The sequence below is a fragment of the Girardinichthys multiradiatus genome, chromosome 18 (genome assembly GCF_021462225.1).
Source record: "Girardinichthys multiradiatus isolate DD_20200921_A chromosome 18, DD_fGirMul_XY1, whole genome shotgun sequence".
Classification (NCBI taxonomy): Eukaryota; Metazoa; Chordata; class Actinopteri; order Cyprinodontiformes; family Goodeidae; genus Girardinichthys; species Girardinichthys multiradiatus.
The window spans coordinates 34,031,986-34,053,144 of record NC_061810.1 but is presented as its reverse complement, the minus strand read 5'-3'; the positions used below and the strand labels follow the sequence as shown (position 1 = coordinate 34,053,144).

The 21,159-nt window shown below is 42.2% G+C and overlaps 1 protein-coding gene and 1 long non-coding RNA gene across 2 annotated transcripts; one reads left to right on the top strand and one right to left on the bottom strand.

The window, feature by feature from the left end:
• Window positions 1-398: 398 nt before the first annotated feature.
• LOC124883804 lies at window positions 399-5,620 on the bottom strand. Its single transcript, XR_007042319.1, has 2 exons — window positions 5,484-5,620; window positions 399-1,318 (listed from the first exon to the last, which is right to left on the bottom strand). It is a non-coding gene; the product is annotated as an uncharacterized LOC124883804 (long non-coding RNA).
• Window positions 1,380-21,100, top strand: si:ch211-149e23.4. Its single transcript, XM_047391146.1, has 14 exons — window positions 1,380-2,048; window positions 4,990-5,316; window positions 5,431-5,739; window positions 11,222-11,503; window positions 11,586-11,724; window positions 17,014-17,183; window positions 17,292-17,564; window positions 17,701-18,000; window positions 18,104-18,388; window positions 18,470-18,632; window positions 19,158-19,315; window positions 19,437-19,512; window positions 20,559-20,583; window positions 20,684-21,100. The coding sequence occupies exons 1-14, from the start codon at window positions 1,982-1,984 to the stop codon at window positions 20,831-20,833; spliced, it is 2,724 nt and encodes a 907-aa protein (XP_047247102.1). The 5' UTR covers window positions 1,380-1,981; the 3' UTR covers window positions 20,834-21,100.
• Window positions 21,101-21,159: the final 59 nt, after the last annotated feature.

The following is a 21,159-nucleotide window of genomic DNA, read 5'->3' as shown; positions in this document are numbered from 1 at the left end:
TGACTTTGAGAAATAAAAGGTTTACATTTTTCAGGGGATCGTTTTAAGACATTTTTATGGGGCTTAGGGTTTCAGGTGCAACAAAAAGGCTTTTATGAAAGCTTGCATGTAAAGCAGCATATTTTTGACAGATCAAACTAAGTTACAATCAACTTGTAAATTTAAGCAGCATGTTTATTTTGATGTTAGTTTTAAGATAAGTTTAAAACATTGTAATCTAATGTCCTCTGCAGTAAAGGAAACTCATCTAGTTGTGAATGTGTGCGCTGCAAGTGTGTAAGCCATGGTATTTCCTTTTTGTAATAACCAGTTTCACATGCTGCAGTAGCTCTCACTATGCCTCCTGGTTTCAGAAGAGATCATTCAAAAAGCCGTTACAAACCACACATTTAAAAATGTAATGTCAACTTCTTTAATTCTGTCATTTCATTGGCTGTCAGCCCACTGTGGTTTAAATGACACAACACTAAAGTTGAAGAGATGGCACAGTCAACTTTGCACTGCGAAAAATGCCTTACTCATCCATATTGTTTGAACTCTGTTAAGCAATGATAACTTGTGCAAATAATCTGTCTGAAAGAGAAACAGCACCAGCGTGAATTAGAGAAACATGTCATAAAACAAGGACCAGGTGTCCTTGAATTTCCAACATATGGGACATAAGCAAAAGCGTGGCGTCTTTGTTGTCAGACTGGCCATATCTGAGGTGCCCCAAATGGGACAGGATGGTATGAACAATACATGGGTTTACACCCTTCCCAAGGCGCCCTGCTAGCTGAGGCTGTCATTTTCGATATAGATCTGACCCACATACAGAGAACACTCAGAAGAGAAAGTTTTATGGATTTTATTGTCAGCAAAGTAATCTGGGATGAGGACTGGAAACACCAACTGTACGGGAAGGAAGAAGAATGGACTGGTGAACAAATGAATAAATGAAGTAACTAATTACTTAGATCTGAGAAATGGCTTAAATTGTTGTAGCTTGAACCACCAGGGGTAGAGAGATTCTGAGTCTTAACTTGTGAAGGAAGATCGTTCAGTTGTCTTTTTTGTTGTGATCTTGGTGCCAGCCAAATGGAGCTCAGGTGCCGATATTTGAGATGGAGGAAGGGACAGGGTATGCTGATGCTTGGGTCCTGGAGTTGGAGGAAACGGGAAGCCGCCAGCTTGGTCCGTGTCCGAAAGGTACAGACGGTAGAGAGAGAAATCCACAGGAAGATGGGTCCTTAACTCAGTAGTTGATAATCCAGATGCTCAGAGAAACTCTGGAACGAAGTCGGAACTCAGCAAGGTAAAGAAAGCCTGAGGTAAAAACCTGCGTGGGAACAAAATACAAAGTTACTTGAAGTTGAAAAACGAAGCAAAGATCAGTAGAGGCTGAGCTTGTTACAACTAAGGGAAACACTCTGGCATCGAAGTGCTGGCAGCCTCCCGCTTAAGTACTCCTCCAAGCAATCAGCAGATAGGAAACACCTGTCATCCAGCGTACCTGAGAACTCCAGCACCAGCTGGGAAACACTGAATGATTATGAAGACAAGAACACCAAACACACACACACACACACACACACACACACAAGCACATACACTAACACACACACAGACTCAGACTGACAGAGGCGGCTGAGTAACTGAGCTGACACATCCTGCAAGAAGACGTGCTGAAAAACAGTCTGGGCATCTGAGAAGTGAAAAATTATGAGACATGCAAAGCTTTGCTTAAGTATTGTTTTACAAAGGAAATCAAAAAGGAGAAGTAGTTTCACACACAGCTGTTTGTGTATATGTGTATATAAATACAAAATGTAATTACAAAATGTGGGTGTACAAGTGGCAACACACATGCAAACGTCAGTATCAGCTGTAAAGGGTGTGCACCTATAACCATAAACCACAGAAAGCACACACACACTTTAAATACCCCTGTGCCTCACACACAGTTGGTGCGTCCAACTCTGTGTTGCTAAATGACACCATCATGGGATGCTCATGGCTGTTGATTTTGGGTCTTATCCAAATTGTTGCACATTCCTTGGAAATTCAGGGTAAGTCTGCAGGGTTACAGTCCCTCTGAGTCTGTCAGCTGTTAATGGGCTTATTTTACTGGACCTTAAAGTCTTATTTAACCTGTGGCATTTATAGTCACTGGGGCTGCTTCAGTTTTTCTAAATTATCAGTTAAATTATAAATGCACACAACCTATAAAATCAAACGATTAACTGTGTATGGAACTATTTCTGCATTTTTTTCTGATGGTATGCTGCTTTGTCAATCTGCCAGTGAGTTTATTGTTATTGATCAGCTGTTTCACCTAAAACCCCCAGTAATTTCTTTACAGCCTATTAAAACTAATGAATGAGAGTTTTAAAAATGTGTTTTTCTCAGCATAAGGGGAAAACCCTCTATAACCTCCACTTATTCCGAGACCCTAGTATATGTAGTCTTTGTCTATGCAAAGTCACAGAGTTTCAGTCTGAGATGAATGTTTAAATGAGAGAAAGAGCTCTGTATTCTTACATTGAAAGACTTATTTGTTTACCACATCCCAAGCCTGCAAGAAGAAGACTTGCTGTGTGTCACTGGTAAATTGTTGCTGTTGAATTGGTGAGAAAAAAAAGCCCCTGGGCCTTAGGAAATATGATGCACTAAATGAATGCATGTTTTTTTTCTCAGTTATTACCTTGTTTGTGTCCTCAAGGTGCAGCTTTTCCATTCTTGGCTGACATTTATTTTGGTAATAACCTGCAAGGGCAAATGGACCCAGAAGGCGTTACTGAAGTGATGGAGTAGATTTATTTTTTTTTCTCCTCTTAAAGGCTTTGGAAGCCCTCCACATTGTTTCCATTTGCTGTTATATGCAGGGAGCACAGCTGTATTTCAGGTGTAACAGAGCTAGATGCATTCTTTGGGTTTACCATGATACAGTGCAGCACCAAACTGTCATCAATGTACTCATCGTGTATATAAAACTGAGAAGAAGCTCTTGGCTTCAACTGATGGATCAAACAAATGGTATCGTTAACAGCACCTTGATGAAGTCAGCAAAGGAAGCAGAGAGAAGTGGGCTGAGTGTTCACTGCAGGAAGGACTGTAAGTGCTAATGCCTGTCAGTGTCTATTATTGTCAGTATCCTCTGAAACATCCCCCAAACTGTGGATGATTTGTGTACCATGTGGAGGAAACTTTTTCTGTTGTCTGGAAACAGACCCAACAGAAATTGAAATTGTTTTCATTAACTTAATGGACTCCTCAGTTAAATACACACTATGAAAACTAGGAGGCATTCATCAGACGCTGAGTGCAACAAAGTCAATGTATTGTCCTCTTGAGAGTTGATAGATCCAACTTAAACTTCTGCAGACTAGCAGCCAGCAAGAGAAATAACTGCCAACCAATTTAGTTTGAATCTTTATAGTACTTTGATCATCTTCATACATTGGTTACATGTCTGTTAGTATATTTACATTTCACACATCACTGGTTTGTAGGGGAAATAATATCTTGGTATTTGTTTTTCCTGTGACAACCTGGTTTCGGTGTTTGTAAAACATTTCTTCATTTAATCTTTATTTTCCAGTCACATGCACAGGTGATTTTAAAAGCCCATACCAAAACCTTTGGTATAGATTTGAAGGAAATGTTTGGGGACCTCTAAATAAACAAATAAGTGTATATGTAAAGGCCATTAAACCAGACTAGGGACAAAGAAGAGGCTTGTCTGTGCGAGGCAGAGCGTGGCCATGACGCTGGGCATACTTGCAACCGGCTGTTCGGAGCAGTGTGTCTCATATAAAACAGTTTGACTGGAGACTTTTTCCCGTCGAGCAGTTTACGCCGAGCGTAAACTGCTCTACATGCTGTGTACGCGGTCGTAAACAAGTAGCTTTGACATGTCCAACGAACGTACATCCACGGAGTCAAGTACTCACAACTATGTTTTGCCCTTAAAAGATCAGCTTGACTCCCTAGTCAGTTGTAATGTCTGTTCACCACTCTGTGTTCAGTCTCCATGGTAACCAACTGTTGTCCTGGCCAATAGGTGGTAGTAGTCCAACAGGTTTTACCATTAAATCGGGTTTCAAATCAGACATTCACCACAGCATCAGGATGTAGGTTTTACAGCAGACCTACAGCCTTGTTGCCCAGATGGAAACATGCTAGCTGCCAGCACTGCTTGGACAACCAGATGGATTCATTCATGTTGTTATAGGCATCTGATTATGTTATAAAATCAGGGAGTGAGGCTGGGAAAAACATCAACCAATGCCACCAGAGGTGAAGGGTGGAACAAAAATGTTATTATTTTCTATATTGAATTTTTTTACTTGGTAAAACCCTGAACAGGAATTATAGGTAAATAAGAAGTTCTGATATACCATCAAGTAATGTATGATATCTAATCTTAATGTAGATAATTTGTCTCTTTGTCCATGTTGGATGGCTATTTCACTGCAGTATCCCAGATGAAAGAATATTTCCATTTATCCACTTTTCCTCCTATATTTTAAAAATGTACTTTATTGCAGTTTACAACTTTGCCACTAGATGTCACTTAATTTCAAAATTAAAAAAGGGTCAGTAAAAAAAAACTGCATATTTTCCTTTAAATTTGAATTTTCCAGAATATTCAACAATTACTAACATTAGTAAGACAATGTATGTGGAAAATATTTCTTTGTACATATAAACATGTCTGCATTTTGCATGTTTCCCTTCTGTTGTTTCTTTTGACAAGCAATTTGAAAACTGTAATCATGATAAAACAACAAAACGCCATTAATACAGACCGTTTGAGTCATCTATCACAGTTTCATTACTGCTGAAAAATCAGAAGTCATCTGAAAGGTCATTCATGGGATGCAGTGAATATTTATCTTCACTATCAAGGCAGTTCTGCTTTGCTGGGTGTGTTCACAATTTCAGTACTGCTCAGGTGAACTTCTGATCTCTCATTATGACTGAGTGTGTTGTTGTTCTGCGTCTCAGGTTCAGGTGAAGAACCGATTCCTGTGATCACTCACAACGTCACTGGAGTCCTGGAGGAGGATGTGTACCTGAGCTGCGAATATCAGGGTTCGGCTCAGATCAACAAGGCCGAGTGGAAACGTAGGATCAGCTCTAGTAAATTCAAGCGACTGGCCGGATTTTCAAATGGGGAATTATTTAGCCGAGGTGACTTCTCAAAACCAGACTCTCCCACCAACCTCACAGTTAGGATGAAAGTATCCAGTGTGGAAGCAGAAGGAGAGTACATTTGTGAGTTTCAGGAAGAGGAGGATAATCCATTTGGCAGCGTGTTTGTTACTGTTATTGGTAAGTGGATCTCTGCTCAAAAGAAATCCCTAATGAGACAAACTTTAAGAAGTACTTTTTTAAATTTAAAACCTGCTCTAACAATGTACTGATGTCAATGTTAAACATTCCCAGCTAAACCTGATATAAGGATAGAGGTGAATTCAGAGACCATAAATGACACTCACTACCAGTTGGTGTCGTGCTCTGCTGTTGGAGGCAGGCCAATGCCTCAGATCATCTGGCTGGTCGGTGATCGTCCTCCTTCCGATTTCCCCTTCACTGTGAATGAGAGTAAAACTCTTCACTCAAACGGCACCGCCACGCTGATCAGCACCCTCCGCTTCCCCACCCATCTTCAGGACGAAGAGAGTGTGATCTGTGTGGTCAAACACGAGACCCTCCCAAACCCCAAATCCACCACAGCAAGTGTGGAAACATACGGTAAGCTCATATCAGCAGCGTTTGAGTCTTTGTAGCTCAGTTTCCAGGAGGCGTTGCATCACTAGCACAAGGAGTTTGCAATCAAGCGTCATGACTCAGCAGCTTACAACACTTTAACTTTATCCCGCTGTTCCCTTTCACTCTGCTCCACGTACAAACTGACAGACCATAAATCACACTGCGCAGTGCAGCGCATTCATGTGGGAATGCAGTATTATAGTGAATTTGAGCAAAGGGAAAAGATAAAAAGCAGAAAAAGCTTTAAAAAGGGATACAGTGCTGTGCAGAACTTTGGTGACCGATTTAAAGCAGAATGTGGACAGGTGCATATGTGCTTGCAAATGCAACGATTGAGTGCACAAACACCCGTTGAACAATGTGAATGAAACTTTTGAACCTAATTAACGCAATAGCAGGAAGCAATTAGATGAAGTAAATTCCTTTAAAACATATTCACAGTGGTGGTCTGTGGGGGTCTGAGGTAATAATAAGGATCCATTTCTGCAGGGTGGTGGGGCTGTCCTGGAAATCATACAATTATTATCTCATACTTATTTTAACAAGTAAATACAATATGTCCTTTTTGCTTCTATAATTCAAACCACCTTCTTAGATCCACTGAGCATTTCCCATTTCCATTACTGTTTTTTGCTCTTTTACATAGAGCTTTTGCAGTACAAAGAACCAAATATTTTTAGCAAAAATTCAGGTTCATTTAAGCTATCGCTGGCCAATATGGCAAAAATATACAGTTTATTTTCAAACATTAAATTTACGCTGACCATGTTATTACTATTTTTTGTGTAAAAGCATAGCTCCTGCAAACAACAGAGCATTTAGGTAGAACATTAGTTCTAGCTCTACTTGAGTAGTTATCTTTCTGTATGTTGTGAGGACAAAAGCAACTTCAGTGTAAATGTTGTCATTATTGTACCTTTTGGCCATACGGAAGACAGGAAAAATGCTGCCTGTGATCATTTTTGCTGTCCTGTTGCTTATGAGCAGACTCTCAGCAACAGACGTGAAAGTCCGGGTAATAAGTTAAACAGACAAACATTTTTAAAACTGCACACATCCCAATAAAGGTTAACTTACTTAGCCTACAGGCAGCTAATGGTAACTGGAGACAGTGCACTACTTGACAAATGCATCTTCAAAAAACCCTTCCTATTGCAGTCATAGTCCAGTCTATAATGCAGCATGTACCACTTGGTGCTCTTTGGTGGTTAAATTATCTCCGCTTTGCTTTCACTGCTTTCTGTGAAAGCAGTGAAAGCAACGTACAAAACATTCAGACACTGAAGGACGGGCCACAACAAAATCTCTACGAATTCAAAAGCAGGTTTGGCCAATGTGGATGAAATTTCGAACAGTATTACTCACTAAAAATAATAATAATAATAATTTCATTCTGACAACAGAAAAGCTGTTTTGTGAAGTGTAAAACAAATGAAAAACATTAAACCAATGGGTTTGAGCAACATCACAGAAAAACAATTCAATGTTACTTATAGGTACATCTTAAAAAAGGAATATTGTGAAAGGTTTTTGTCACCTATTACAGAAAATGAAGCTCAAATGTTATATAGATTCATTACACATAGAGTGAAACATTTCAAGCCTTTATTTCTTGTTGTTTTGATGATTATGGCTTTCAGATAATAAGAACCTACAATTCAGTGTCTCAGAAACTTAGAATATATCATAAGATCAATGACAATTATATTTTAAACAGAAATGTCAGGCTTCTGAGAGCATGTTCATTCTATGTACTCAATGCTCAGTTGGGGATTCTTTTGCATGAATTATTGCATAAATGCGAAGTGGCCTGGAAGCGATCAGCTTGTGGTTCTGTTGAGGTATAATGGAAGCCCGGTTGGCTTTGATAGCAGCCTTCAGCTGATCTGTATTTTGGGTCTGATGTCTGTCATCTTCCTCTTGACAATACTCCATAGAATCCCTGTGGGCTTCAGGTCAGGTCCGTTTTCTGCCCAAATAAAGCACAGTAACACCATGGTTACTGAACCAGCTTTTGGTACCTTTGGCAGTGTGGGCAGGTCCAAGTAATGTTGGAAATTGAAATCAGCAGCTCCATTAAGCTTGTCAGCAGAAGAAAGCATGAATTGCTGTAAAATGTCCTGGTAGAGAGCTGCATTGACCAGCAGATGACATGGCACACCAAATGATCACTGACTGTGGAAACGTCTCGCTGTACTTAAAACAACATGGATTCTCTTCCTCTCCACTCTTCCTCCAGACTCTGGAAACTTGATTTTCAAATGAAATGCAAACTTTACTTTCATCTGAAAAGAGTACGTTGGACCGCTAAACAATAGTCCAGTTCCTACCATTCAACTCTCTATAAATATGCTTAGATACAGCACTCTGTGAAGAACCAGCTTCTTTAGCTGTATACTTTTTGTGGCTTACCCTCCTTGTTGAGAGTCTCAACAACTGTCTTCTGAACATTTGTCAAGTCAGCATTGTTCTCTACGATTGTGTAGGCCATAATATGTCCATTACGTAACATTTATACAGTAAAAATATTTTTGCAATATTCAGTGATTTTTTAATTTTTTTTTATTTGGAGTTTTATCTGTAAGCCATGAGCATCAAAATTACAAGAAATAAAGTCTTGAAAGTCTTGAGTTAAATTTTCTGAAATAAGTATCAAAAATTCTTGAACTTTTTCAGGATATTCTCATTTTTTAGATGTACCTGTACAGACGATCCAACGTTCTCTTTGTATTTGCAGATTGGCAACATTCTTATTCTTATTTCTATACAATCTAATCATATTGACCACCCCTAACTTAAACAATGTTTAAGAACAGTGTTTCTTGAAAAAAGAATAGCCAAGACTGCAAAATACTTAAATAATGCCAAAGAATGTGCAAAAAAGCAACGTTCAACCAGCTAACATTGTTATTTCAACCTAAAATAAATTAAAGTACTGTTTATCTAATTTCTTGGCCCCCATTTGTGCTCACTAATGGGTTTCAGTTTAGTCTGAGGGTCTGCTAGAAAGGTGCAATATGTGGCATTAGGCAACCAGTTATTTACACCAAAGCAAACCAAACCAAAATAGGAAGTGAAACCTTATTGCAGCTATTACAGAGAGATCAGAGGAAAAAAATATGGAAGTTACGCCTGATTAAAGGCATGCTTTGTTGTGCACAGCTGTACGTTCACCCTCAAAAATGTCAAACATTTGGGTCCTCAAAGCTGGCGGTAATCTCACAAACAACAGTTATTCTCCACACACACACACACACACACACACACACACACACACACACACACACACACACACACACATACACTCTTGTTTTGCTATATGTAGTGAGGACCATCTGTTGACTCCCATTCACTTCCATTGATTTTCAGTCATTTTCAACCCTTTCTATGCCCTAACCCTGACAATAACCCTAAATCTAACTATTACCAGTGCATGCCTTACCCTAACCTTAACCTAAACTCAATTCACACTTTAGTCCTAAACCTAACCGTTAGCAAAATAGGTCGTGAGGATCATCAAAATGTCCTCACTTTGGTACAAACGGTCCTCAATTTGATGGTGAAATCGGGAAAATGGTTCTCACTGTGATGCCAAGACAGGAACACACACACACACACACACACACACACACACACATATTTCATTGATAAACAGCTGACCCCGCCCATGTTGCCTATTGCAGCTGAAAACTGTAGCTTAACTAACAGGCCCTGAGATTCAAGCATTATACAATGCTGTTTAAACCTATTCATCCCTTTAAAGCCTTCATATTTTGTTAAACCAGTGAACATCAAGTTTAAAGTCCAACCACAGACTCTCATTTGGATTTAGTTCTGGACTTCGTCTATTCTACCACATGATAATGCTTTCATCTAAACAATTTCATTGTAGCTTTGGCTGTATGTTTAGTGTCATTTTCCTGTTACAATGTGAACCTTAGCTCCAGTGTCAAGTCTTTTGCAGCCTTTAAAATGTTTTCTTTCAGGAAACCCCTTGCCCTGTATTTGGCACCATCCATCTTCACATGAACTCTGTCCAGATTCACCATCCCTCCTGAAGAAAGTTATACCTTCCACATAATACTGCCACCATCATGTTTCTTTGTGAGGATGGTGTGTTCAGGGTGATGTGCAGCAATAGCTTTCCTCCAAACATAGGGGTTTGCATTTGGACGAAAAGGTTAATTTTGGGTCTCGCCTAATCAGAGCACCTTCTTCTACCTGTTTGCTGTGTCCCTTGCAAGGCAGCACTGAACTAATAGTTATCCTGTCAGCAAGTTCTCCTATCTGAGCTATTGGTCTTTGCAGCTCCTCCAGAGTTACCATGGGCCTATTAGCTGCTTCTGATTAATGCTGTCCTGGCCTAGCCTGTCAGTTTGCAGGTTTGCAGTTGGAGCAACCAGGATGTGTAGAACAGGGCTCTATGAGATGTTCAAAGCTTTATTTTTAATCCTGCTTTAAACTTCCCTATAGCTTTAACCCTGAACTGCCTGCTGTGTTTCTTAGTCTACAAGATCCTGATTTCCTTCACTACTGTTTTTAACTAAACTCTGAGGCTTTCACACAGCAGCCTTTATTTACATAGCTATTTACCAACTAAGGGACTTCTAAATGCCAGAGTAACTGGTGGCTGAAAACTAAAAAAATCTAAACCAGGTATCTCTCATTGGACTTCACAGTGAGGCACTACTTTGTTTTGATTTGTCAAAAAATCCTAACTTGATAGAGTGAAGTTCATGGTTATGATGTGACAAAATGTAATGAGATTCTGTAAGTTAGACTCTGTGGCCGTGAAATATCGCTCAAACTTTGAAAATATTTTGCTTTTAAGTGACTTTTCTATCCCCACTTTAAGCGATGCAGACCGTCCAAATTGCTGCAGCGAATGTTTATATGGCGAGCTGTACAGTAACTGTGAGTCTGGGCAGGCAGCTCCTTTGTCCATAATACATTTACACTTTTCTGCAACACTGCGGCTGAGGCAATATTCTGACTTCTGTGGCTAAATCACACATAACTCGAGGTGTTAACAGATGGAACATTTTAAAGCTGAAGTGAGTTAACTCCCAAACACCCAATCCTTTGTGATGTTTTTTTTCTCACCTTTGTTTCTCATTAGGGATGACAGAGTATTGCACAAAACAACTTCATTTGATGATAGACTAGCTCTGTTGATTTCTGGTATTAAAACCTATGGTTCTCCTGGCTTTAGTTTGACAGCAGCTGCTCCAGACATCTGCTCTCAGCTGCAGTTTAGACAGCAGATGGGACAGGTGATAAGCCGATAGGTCTGCACTCCAAAACACAAGCAGAAGCCCCCCTTTTGGCCCATGTTTGGCTTATTTCGCAGCTCATCCGGCCCCCAGCTTCCTTCTGAGCCTTTCTGACTTTTTAATTTGCTGGAGAAAACATTAACAGTTTGAGAAGGAATAACTCATCCTTCCTTTTTCTTCCTGCTTCTCAGCGAGGCCAAACGTGATGATTAAAGCAGAGATGGTACAACAAGGAGGACATGATTCCTGGGTGGTCTCTTGCATTTCATCCGGGGGGAGACCTGACACTGAGATTTCCTTGGCTTTGAACGGGAATAACGAGGTGGAAAGAGAGAGCAGTGCAAATTCAAACATGAAAAGTCTCTCCGTCTGGCTCCCTGTGATAGAATACGAGGGCCACAACATCACCTGTGTGTTTAAACACCCAAAGTTCTCATATGCTGAATCAAGAAGAATAACCCTGCCCACTTTTTGTAAGTATGGATTTTCAGTTTCGGAAAAACTTTCTTTCATTGTGGTGGAACAGACATGAAATTTCTTTTGTTATATGTGCAGATTTGTCTGGAGTTCAGTTTCGCTCAGAGGTGGGAAGCAACAGGAATAAATTCTTAGAGCTGCAAGAAGGAGACAGCAACATTGTTATCAGCTTGGAGGTCACAGGGAATGCGCCACGTTACAGCATTATCTGTAAAAAGTAAGAAGTATTTGGTGATAAAGAGGTGCCTTATCACTTTCATTTGTCACAACATTGGCTTCAGGGTAAACTGCCACAGTATAAATGCACAAAGTTTGCGTTCTGACAGCATATTGATTAGACACAAGCAAACAGAGGTCAATATGTCGTAGTTTGAGGTGCTTTTTACTATTTGGCATTATTACGACACCTGAATTTCTTTTGTTGCGTCACATATATCTTTTAAAAACATAAAGATTTGTCTGATTTTCTTACATTACAAGTGTAGAGATTTTTTCCTGTAATTTATTATAGCTGTAATGTCTTTTTCAGGTCTAAAGCTTAATGCAAAGATGGAAAATGAGATTTTCAGGCATAACACACATCAGAGCTTAATATCTTTTACACGCACACATTTAGACTGAAACAACCTAGACATCCTGAGGAGGATGTGGTGAAACATTTGGTGGCAGTAAACCGCAAAGTGACAGACAGCATGAATCTGTTTCTGGTGTTTTTTCAAAATTATTTTATTGTTTGCATAATTTCTCACGACATCCTAAAAGATTACCAAGAAAACAAAAAAAATTATGCCAACAATAGTGCATAATTTAAAAATACAGAACTAACAAAAAACTGTTGCACAAACTAACAAATAAACTTTTAGATTTCCCATCAACATAAAGTAAATTCAAATAAAGTGTGCATATTTATAAGTCATATTTAATTATTCAGTCCAGTTTATAGGAACATCTCAATAAATTTGAATATTGTGAAAAGGTTCAATATACATAACACCAGTTAAAAAAAACATTTTTAATGTATAAATGTTATGTAGTGGCCATATTATTCAGTTTTTTTATTTATTTATATAGCGCCATTTCACAACACATGTTGTCTCAAGGCACTTCACAACAGTCAGGTACATACATTCCAATTAATCCTAACCATTGAACAGTGCAGTCAGATTCAGTTATTTATTCAAATTGGATAAAAAGTTTTTCTGTCTGCGGAAACCCAGCAGATTGCATCGAGTTAGAGATTTGTAGCATTCCCTCCTCCCGGATGAACATGTAGAGACAGTGGACAGTCACTGGCGTTGACTTTGCAGCAATCCCTCATACTGAGCATGCATGAAGCGACAGTGGAGAGGAAAAACTCCCTTTTAACAGGAAGAAACTTCAAGCAGAACCAGGCTCAGTGTGAGCAGCCATCTGCCACAACCGACTGGGGGTTTGAGAGAACAGAGCAGAGACACAAAGAGAACAAAGAAGCACTGATCCAGGAGTACTTTCTATGGGAAGGAAAAGTAAATGTTAATGGATGTAGCTCCTTTAGTGGTTTCACCTAGAAAGAAAGAACAGATAAACTGAGCCAGTTTTCAAGGTTAGAGTCTGAAAGAGAGCACATAGAGTTAGTCACAGTTAAGCTCAGTCAATCGCCATGTCTTGGAGAGAGAAAGGGTTAAACACTAAAAGACAGGGCCATGTGAATCATCGGTAGAGGGTGAGCATTAAGTTGTTGCCAGCAGAAGCTCGGACGATGCCCGTCTCCAGAAAGGTGTCACAGGTAGACACATAGCCAGGCCAGATGTAGCTTCTAGGAAGAGTATGGCCTAAACAATCATGGAGAAGACTGCTAACTGGACAGATGTCCAGAAGACAGTAATTGACACCCTTCACAAGGATGGTAAGCCACAAAAGGTCATTGCTAAATAAGCTGGTTGTTCACAGAGTGCTGTATCTAAGTATATTCATAGAAAGTTGAATGGAAGGAAAAGGTGAGGTAGGAAAAGGTGCACCAGCAACAGGGATAACTGCAACCTTGAGAGGATTGTCAAGCAAAATCCATTGAAGTAATTGGGGAGCTTTACAAGGAGTGAACTGAGGCAGACGTCAGTGCATCAAGAGCCATTAATCACACATGAATCTTCCACATGGGCTACAAATGTCACATATGTTGTGTGAAGCCATTCCTCAACCAAAAAACATCTGAAGACTCTTACCTAGGCTAAGGAGAAAAAGAATTGGACAGTTTTTCAGTGGTCTAACGTCCTCTTTTCAGGTGAAAGTAAAGTTTGCATTTCATTTGGAAATCAACGTTCCAGAGTCTGAAGGAAGAGTGGAGAGGAATAGAAGTCTGGTGTGAAATTTCCACAGTCAGTGATGATTTGGGGTGCCAAGTCATCTGCTGGTGTTGGTCCACTATGTTTCTCAAGTCCACAGTCAACAGTCTATTGACTTGTCAATCTGACAAGCCTTATGGAGATGCTGATTTTATTTTCCAGCAGGACTTGGACCTGCAGACACTGCAGGTCCAAGGTAAAGTAAAAAAAGCTGCTTCAATGACCATGGTGTTACTGTGCTTGATTGGCCAGCAGTTTACATCAAATTATATGGGATCTAGTTTAGTCAAATTCTTTTTTTTTTGCAGCTGTTTTTTTTTTTTTTAACAAAATAGTACACGGTAATTCTGAATGTAAAATGTACTTAGTGAGAGGTGCAGCCCAAAATAGAACATCTGTGTATCTGTCAACACCTGAAGCTTAACACCTGTGAGTATGGGTGTGGATGCGCTTTTGTTTACAAGGTTTCTCCACATATGCAATAGCGAGTGTGAGGACCCACAGGCCTGCCCCATGGTCCCTGGACGGACACTGAGGAGATCTGAGTCACAGACATCTAAAGGCCCCCCAAAGCACAGGAACCCCAGGAGAACCACCGCCAGGACTACCGCAACCCCCCCAGAGAAGAGCAGTGGAGAGTCCCAGGGGAACCACCCAGCAGCGACAGTGCAGAAGCCCCAGGGAGCCACAGCGACGAGTCCACAGGCCCCGCCGGCAGCCGTCCACGCCCGAGCAGATCCAGCCATGGACCCAGAGGCCCAAGAGCCCGGGACACACCAGCCCCAAGCAGAGGCCCGACAGAGCCCAGGGGGCCAGGCCCCGGCAAGCAGCCACCGGGAGTGAGCCAGCCCACACCAAAGCACCGGGCCGCGGACACCGAGAACTACAAGTACACCAGCGGACAGAGATTTCAACCACTGGAGGCGGTGTGGCGGGGAGGAAGCTGGTCCAGGAGAGGGAGCAGTTCAAGACCCAACCTGTCGCAAAAAAAAAAACAAAAAAAAAAACAGGCACACACAGTCACCCACTACCACCCTCATGCATACACATAAAATCACTCACACCCAACGTAAAGATAAACAACAATGGACGTCATACACTCACTCACACTCCCCATGCATACTCTATACTCCCAGGTCCAGGTGCCGGTACCCTCTCGGGGCAACCAGCCCCCGGACCCAGGAGGTGGTCCCCTTCCCTCCTGGGACAGAGGCAGGCAGACAGCGCCGGTACTGCCCAGACCCGGGTGACCCCGGCCCAGCTCCCGCCCCCCTGCCCCGAACCCAGTCCCCAACAACCCCCATCCACCTCCGGAGAGGAGGCTATGTATAAAAGAGGGGTCCACATGGCTCAAAGCAACCCGCCAACCGGAGCCGCCCCAGGACGGAGCAGTCCCGACCCCCCAACGAGCTCCGATCCCAACCCCATGAGTCTCCCACCCCCAGTGAACCCCAACAAGAACCTCCCCACAGGGCCACCCGCAACAAGGACACCGATATCGAACACATTCCCCCGAACCCAAACGGCACAAATCCCCACCCCCCACAGCGGCACACCCCCACAGGTGAACTCCGTGGCCGAGAAGCCGATGAAGCCACAGCCACACAGCGCAAGCTCCACACACAGCCCCGCTCTAAGAATTCCCACCACACAGCGCGCCGCAACGGCAAGGCAAGGGTCCCGCGCAACGCCACCCCCTCCCACCGGCACAACAGGGCAGACCCCACCCAGCACCGCACCCACAACCGGACCCCCGATCCCATACCATGATGGAACAAACTCATCCACCAAGAGGTCCCTGGCCAGCGGCAGGCACCCAGGACCAGTGACCCCACCAGGCCCCCCTCAACAACAAAAAACACTACATCACTGCCACTGCAACGGCCGCCCAGGGAGAAACACTATCCAGCTCAGCTCCACCATCGCCGCCCAGCCGATCCAAACGCCAGTGACCCCACGTCCTAGAAGTGGACACAACCCCTCCACCCCACAGGCCGCAGCCCCTCCACGCCACCCCCCAGTCCACCGCACCGATCCCCCCTCGGACAAGACAGTCAGGAGAGCAGCACATCTCCAAACCCGCCCAACACCCCCAGACAGTGCCAGCCCACCAGTCCACGAGAGGGATACATGCACTGGCCGGGGACCTGGGCCATGCAGGCCAACCGCTCCAGGCCAAGCACACCTCGCCAGCCGTCCCGGTGCAGTCACAAGACATGCTCTGCCGCCCCACCCACCCGACCGCCAACCGCATCCCACAGCGCCCACCCCGGGCCAGAACCACAGAAGGAAGCCGTGGAAAGAAGGCCACGGCGGCCCCAGTTACCGGGCATCCCGCCAACCCCACCCCCAAACCCGGGGGCGACCCAACCCCCCAGCCACCCGCACCCCCGCATGGCCACGAAGCAGTCCAGCCGGCCAGCCCCTTCATCAAAGCGGGGCCACATCCCAATAAACGCCGGCTAAGACCCCCCAAGCGGAGCCCGGCACCCCCCCAGCCGGCAGACCAGGTGCCCAAAGCCAGGGGCCGAGATCCAAGGGAGTTTAGTCTAGTCAAATTCACTACAAATCCACCCAATTCGTTCCAATGCAATACAATCTATTATTCAACAGCGCATGTGATGAATAATAGATTGTATTTCCAAGACCTTTTTGAATCTTTCAGTGGTAATGAGCTGTAACCACTACTGTCTGCTAAGTGCAGGAAAGTGAGGTCACAATTCACAGGCGAACTGATTGGAAAAATGTTACTTGGTCCAATAATTTAGGCTGCAGCAGTCATATGGTAGGGCCAGAATTTAGTTATAAACAGAGATAATAAAACAGTACACAAAATTAATGACAGCAATAGCTCCATCACTAGATTTCACAAAGAAAGAAAGCTAAAGATAAAAGCAGTTGGCCTGGAATACTTTCTATGTGAAAGAAAAAGAGAGGGTACACAATGTTAGCAGCAACATTGGCTCCATCAATGAATCTGTCTAGAAAAGAGACAGCTAAACAAAGACATACTGAGCCAGGGTTACTTTCTATGCTATTATCTTGATACATCGGTTTTATTGCAGTTGTTATTATTAGTACCATATTATAACACGCTTCAATTTCACTTTCTTTATCCACCATGTTTATTTTAGATAATTCTTAAAACAGGAACATGACTTTGTCTTTGTGTACTTGTCCTGTAGAGATGATGGACCTTTGCCTGAAGATATGGAGCTGGTTGGTAGAAATCTCACAATTCGAGGTCTGGTAAAGCAGCACTATGCTGGTCTGTATGAATGTGACTGCTCCTACCACCATCTAAAAGCAAAGCTGCAGTTTAATGTCACAGTTCGAGCTCAACCTCCACAGCTGGGTTGGTATAAAGATTTATTTGACATTAAATGATATTCTTCATGGTACTTTCATGGTATTGCTCTAACATTTTGATGTGGAACCTTTCTTGCCACACTCTTTCTTTCAGTTTCTCCCACAATCAGAGTCGATTCACAAATTGAAGGTGGATTCAGGATGATTGAGTGCACAGCGCTTGGTGCTGTTCCTGCAGCCAGCGTTTCTTGGATTCCACAAGAGGGTGTTTTTGAAGACTTTTGGTCCAATTCCACTTTTTACAATGGAAGCTACTCTGTTTTGTTCCTTCCTGCATGCTCGCCTCAGGAGCTCACAGCACTGTGTGTGATAAATCACCCTGCATATAAGAAACCAGAAAACAGAAGTATAACACTCCCACTTTGCGGTATGTTCAACAAATCAGTTATTATAAAACTTAGCACATATTTGGCCATGTCTCCCCACCATAGATTTTTATCAATTACTCAAAGGAAACACCTAATTTCCTATTTTCAACTTCTCAACTTTTTACTCTCACCCAGCTCGACCAAACATCACCATCAGCCTCAGCTCTGAGTGGAAATATGGTCACAAGTACTCAAAGGTGAACTGCTCTGTAGTCAGTGTTGCATCTCCTGCAGCAATAACCTGGAATGCTAAAAACAAAACTGACAACATCAGTTATTCGACAGAAACTGAGGTCCAGGCTGAGGGTCTGGTATTGACCTGGAGCTCTGTGTGTTTTCTGTCGTCTCTGTATGCGGGTCAGGATTTGACTTGCACTGTTAAACATCCAAGTTTAGAGAGTCCAGAAAAAAGAACAATACACATTCCGGAGCACGGTACGTTTTTTAACTTTTTATCAGTGGCATTGTTTTTTCTTGACAAATACAGCTCAAACCAGCTGCTCACCTCATTCCTGCCACCTCTATTTTTGTTTTTCAGAACTCCCTCGGCTCAGTGTGTCTGTGGTGAGACAGCAGGACTCCCCTCTCTGGCTGGCAGTGTGCGACTGCAAAGGGGAGGGTGTTGGGACAAACCTTGCATGGGACCTTCCTGGAAATGCCAGAGGTGAAACATCCCTGCACACAGAATATGAAGGACACATAACAAACACCAAGCTGACTTATCAGTTTCCTTTGGTCCTTCATGAGGGCCAGGACCTGACCTGTGTGTACCAATCTCATAATGGGATCACAAAAAAGAAGACTGTTCGCATCCCAATGTACCGTGAGTGCAACTGGAGGTCATAAGAACACAAATACATAGATTTTTCTAAAGATACTTGACGTTCATCTGATGTTTCTGCAGATATCTTCTCAGTACAAGTCCTGAACAAAACGAGTGCTCTGCAGAACCGCTATGTAGATCAATCTGTTGTATACAGAGTGTCTGTCAACGGGAATCAACGAAACCAGAAAGTGCTGCTCAGAGTTGAAGGAAACGTGCCAGAGTACAGCCTTGACTGTCGAAGGTGGAGTATCCCTCTGAAGCAGTGGTTCTTAAACTTTTTATAACACGTGCCACCTCTGTAAATACTATTACCTGAATCAAACTTTTAAGTATTCACCATTAATTTTGATGCTGTTGTAAGACACAATGACACAGGAATCGCCTACTATGCATTTAACACAATCTGATCCCCAGAAAAGCCAGGCTGCTACGGATTATTTTGCTAACAAGCTGCAAAGCCTCTCAACGTATTACCCTTGCATACAAGTTTTTACTCACTTGTTTTTATAGATTTAATGTCAGTTTGATAAATGTATATAACAACATGCATAAAAACAGAAAAAAATGAGTTTCACAGGCATTTTGTTACTCCTAGATGACAAACCTAGCTGCTTCTTTGCTAGCTGTTTTTACCTAGCTTTAGCTTCCAATTTAATAAAATGATTTTTAAAAGTCTCAGCTTTGAGATATTAGCCATCAAAAAGACATCAAAATGATGTGGTTAACAAACATTTGAGTCTAAGTTTTAGCATCACTTGTGTTTTAGGAGTGATGGCTCAGTTGTTCAACTGGATGGGGCTGCAATGATCCTTCAGTCAGACCCTTCAGGGCAGAATGAAGGCCTGTACACCTGCTTGGCTTCTTTTTATCACCACAGAGCTTCTGTCAACATTCAAGTGGAAGTCCTAAGAGAGGAAGAGTTCAGTAAGTGTTTGCACTCTCTGACATGTTTAGTTAAGGTCTGCTGATGCTATCTGCATGCTGGAGTGTGTTAAGAGTTTCAGTCTTTGTTGAGATGTCTGATATCTGTTGTTCTGTGTTGCAGTGCTGGTAATCATGATCTGCATCTCTTCAGCCTCAGCCATCTTTATCGTCTTCATCGTCATTCTCTGCGTGTGCTGGTGAGTTCCACAGGTGTCAGCTCGGCAGGTAATGCCCTGATGTGCGAATGAGGGCATCGCTGCCAACGCAATTCAATGTGAGACAAACAGGATGTGTGGATCGTTAACCCAACTCACCAACCAACCACTCCAGTGTAGTTATTCACAAACAGGAAAAGTGTGGCTGAAGCAGACAGGTGCCTCTGCCACCGCAGTCCCGCTTGTTGTACAGGTAGAAATTGTTCAGCAGATAAAAACAGATTTTCTAGTTTCCTGCTCTGGCTTCAAGAAGCTATAAGCAGTTTTACTCTATTATTGTCACTGCTAAGTTGCACAAGGTAAGTGTTTCAGAAATATTATTATAATGTCATTCAAGCTGCTGTGCATCAGTCTTAATAATCCAGACATGCATTTTTTATGCTGCTGCTAGAAAAAGTCGTTGGGTCACATCTTTTAAAACTTAGGAGGGATATCTGTCAAAGTCCCAAAGACTATTTATGGCCAATTCACTGAAGTTTCTTTACTTTCTAACTGGATCTATCTAGAGATTTGTGACGGCCAGATGATGACCCCTTTAAATAAAGCCACACCAGAGGTTTACAAATTGCTTCAATAAGCCTGTGAGGTCTGCCCCATACATTGGGATTGGTTGGCACAGTCTTAGTGTCATTATTAGTGGGATGGTCCTTTCAGGCTAACTTTGGAAGGTCAGTCACCCGGTGAACAACAAGAAAACATGATTCCCCAAGAGAAGTTATTTTAAGGTAACCTCAGGCCCCCTGACCTCCCACACCAGCTCAGGAGAACATGACGGTGCATGTCCATCTCTGTGGACTGAGGTCTCGAGGTGATTAAAGACAAAGGAAGCTGCTTCTCAGATATCAATGATGGAGAGTTAGGTCAATCTTCAATCTACTATTATTCATTTTGCTAGCAATGGATTTCCCTCTTTAAGCCACCCGTTTGAAATAATTCGGAGCTCACAATTATACCACACTGCCATCTAGTGGCAAACAATATAAAACATTAACAAAATGATTCTAAGTTTCCTTTCTCTGGTTTTGCAGTAAAACAAAGAAGAAACAACACAAGGTACATTTAAAGGTCATTCATAATTAATCTTCATATTCTTAAAGCTTTAGGTTTATAAATTGAGTTCTTTCTTTTCTTGTCTTTAATGTTCATAACTAAGGAACGAGAGTCCATCTCAGCCTTGACAAGTCTCATGCAGGAGCCTGGCTCTCCTGAGGTCAGGAAGCCTCTGGCAGATATGGGCGACAGCAAGGAGTACGCTCAGTTGACCAGCTTCTCCATAGTCTTTGACGCCAAGAGTACAGTGTGAGGAGAGAGTGGTGTGCCTTAAAAGGATGTAACATATTCAGCTTAAACTGTGAATTTAATGTCTTAATGCAACTGCAGCACTGTGTATTTTTGTGTAAATGTAGTCTTTGAAATGAAATTGACTATGCACTGTACTTTGTAGTAGACTGGCATTAATAGTTTAAAAAGCAATGAATTTGCACTTTTCAGCCTTACTTGAAATTTGGATTTTGTATAACACATTTTGTATTTTTTTTAATATGAGAATTAATAAAACCATTTAATTACATGTATTCCTGCAGTTTTTTTTATATTCATGCAGATTTCTACACATTACCCCTTGGGGCA

Excerpts from the sequence above, each read along its gene's own strand:
- si:ch211-149e23.4 (XM_047391146.1), top strand. The coding sequence starts at position 1,982 with ATGGGATGCTCATGGCTGTTGATTTTGGGTCTTATCCAAATTGTTGCA. Across the intron at positions 5,740-11,221 it reads AGCAAGTGTGGAAACATACG|CGAGGCCAAACGTGATGATT; the intron begins GTAAGCTCATAT and ends CCTGCTTCTCAG. Across the intron at positions 20,584-20,683 it reads CAAAGAAGAAACAACACAAG|GAACGAGAGTCCATCTCAGC; the intron begins GTACATTTAAAG and ends TTCATAACTAAG.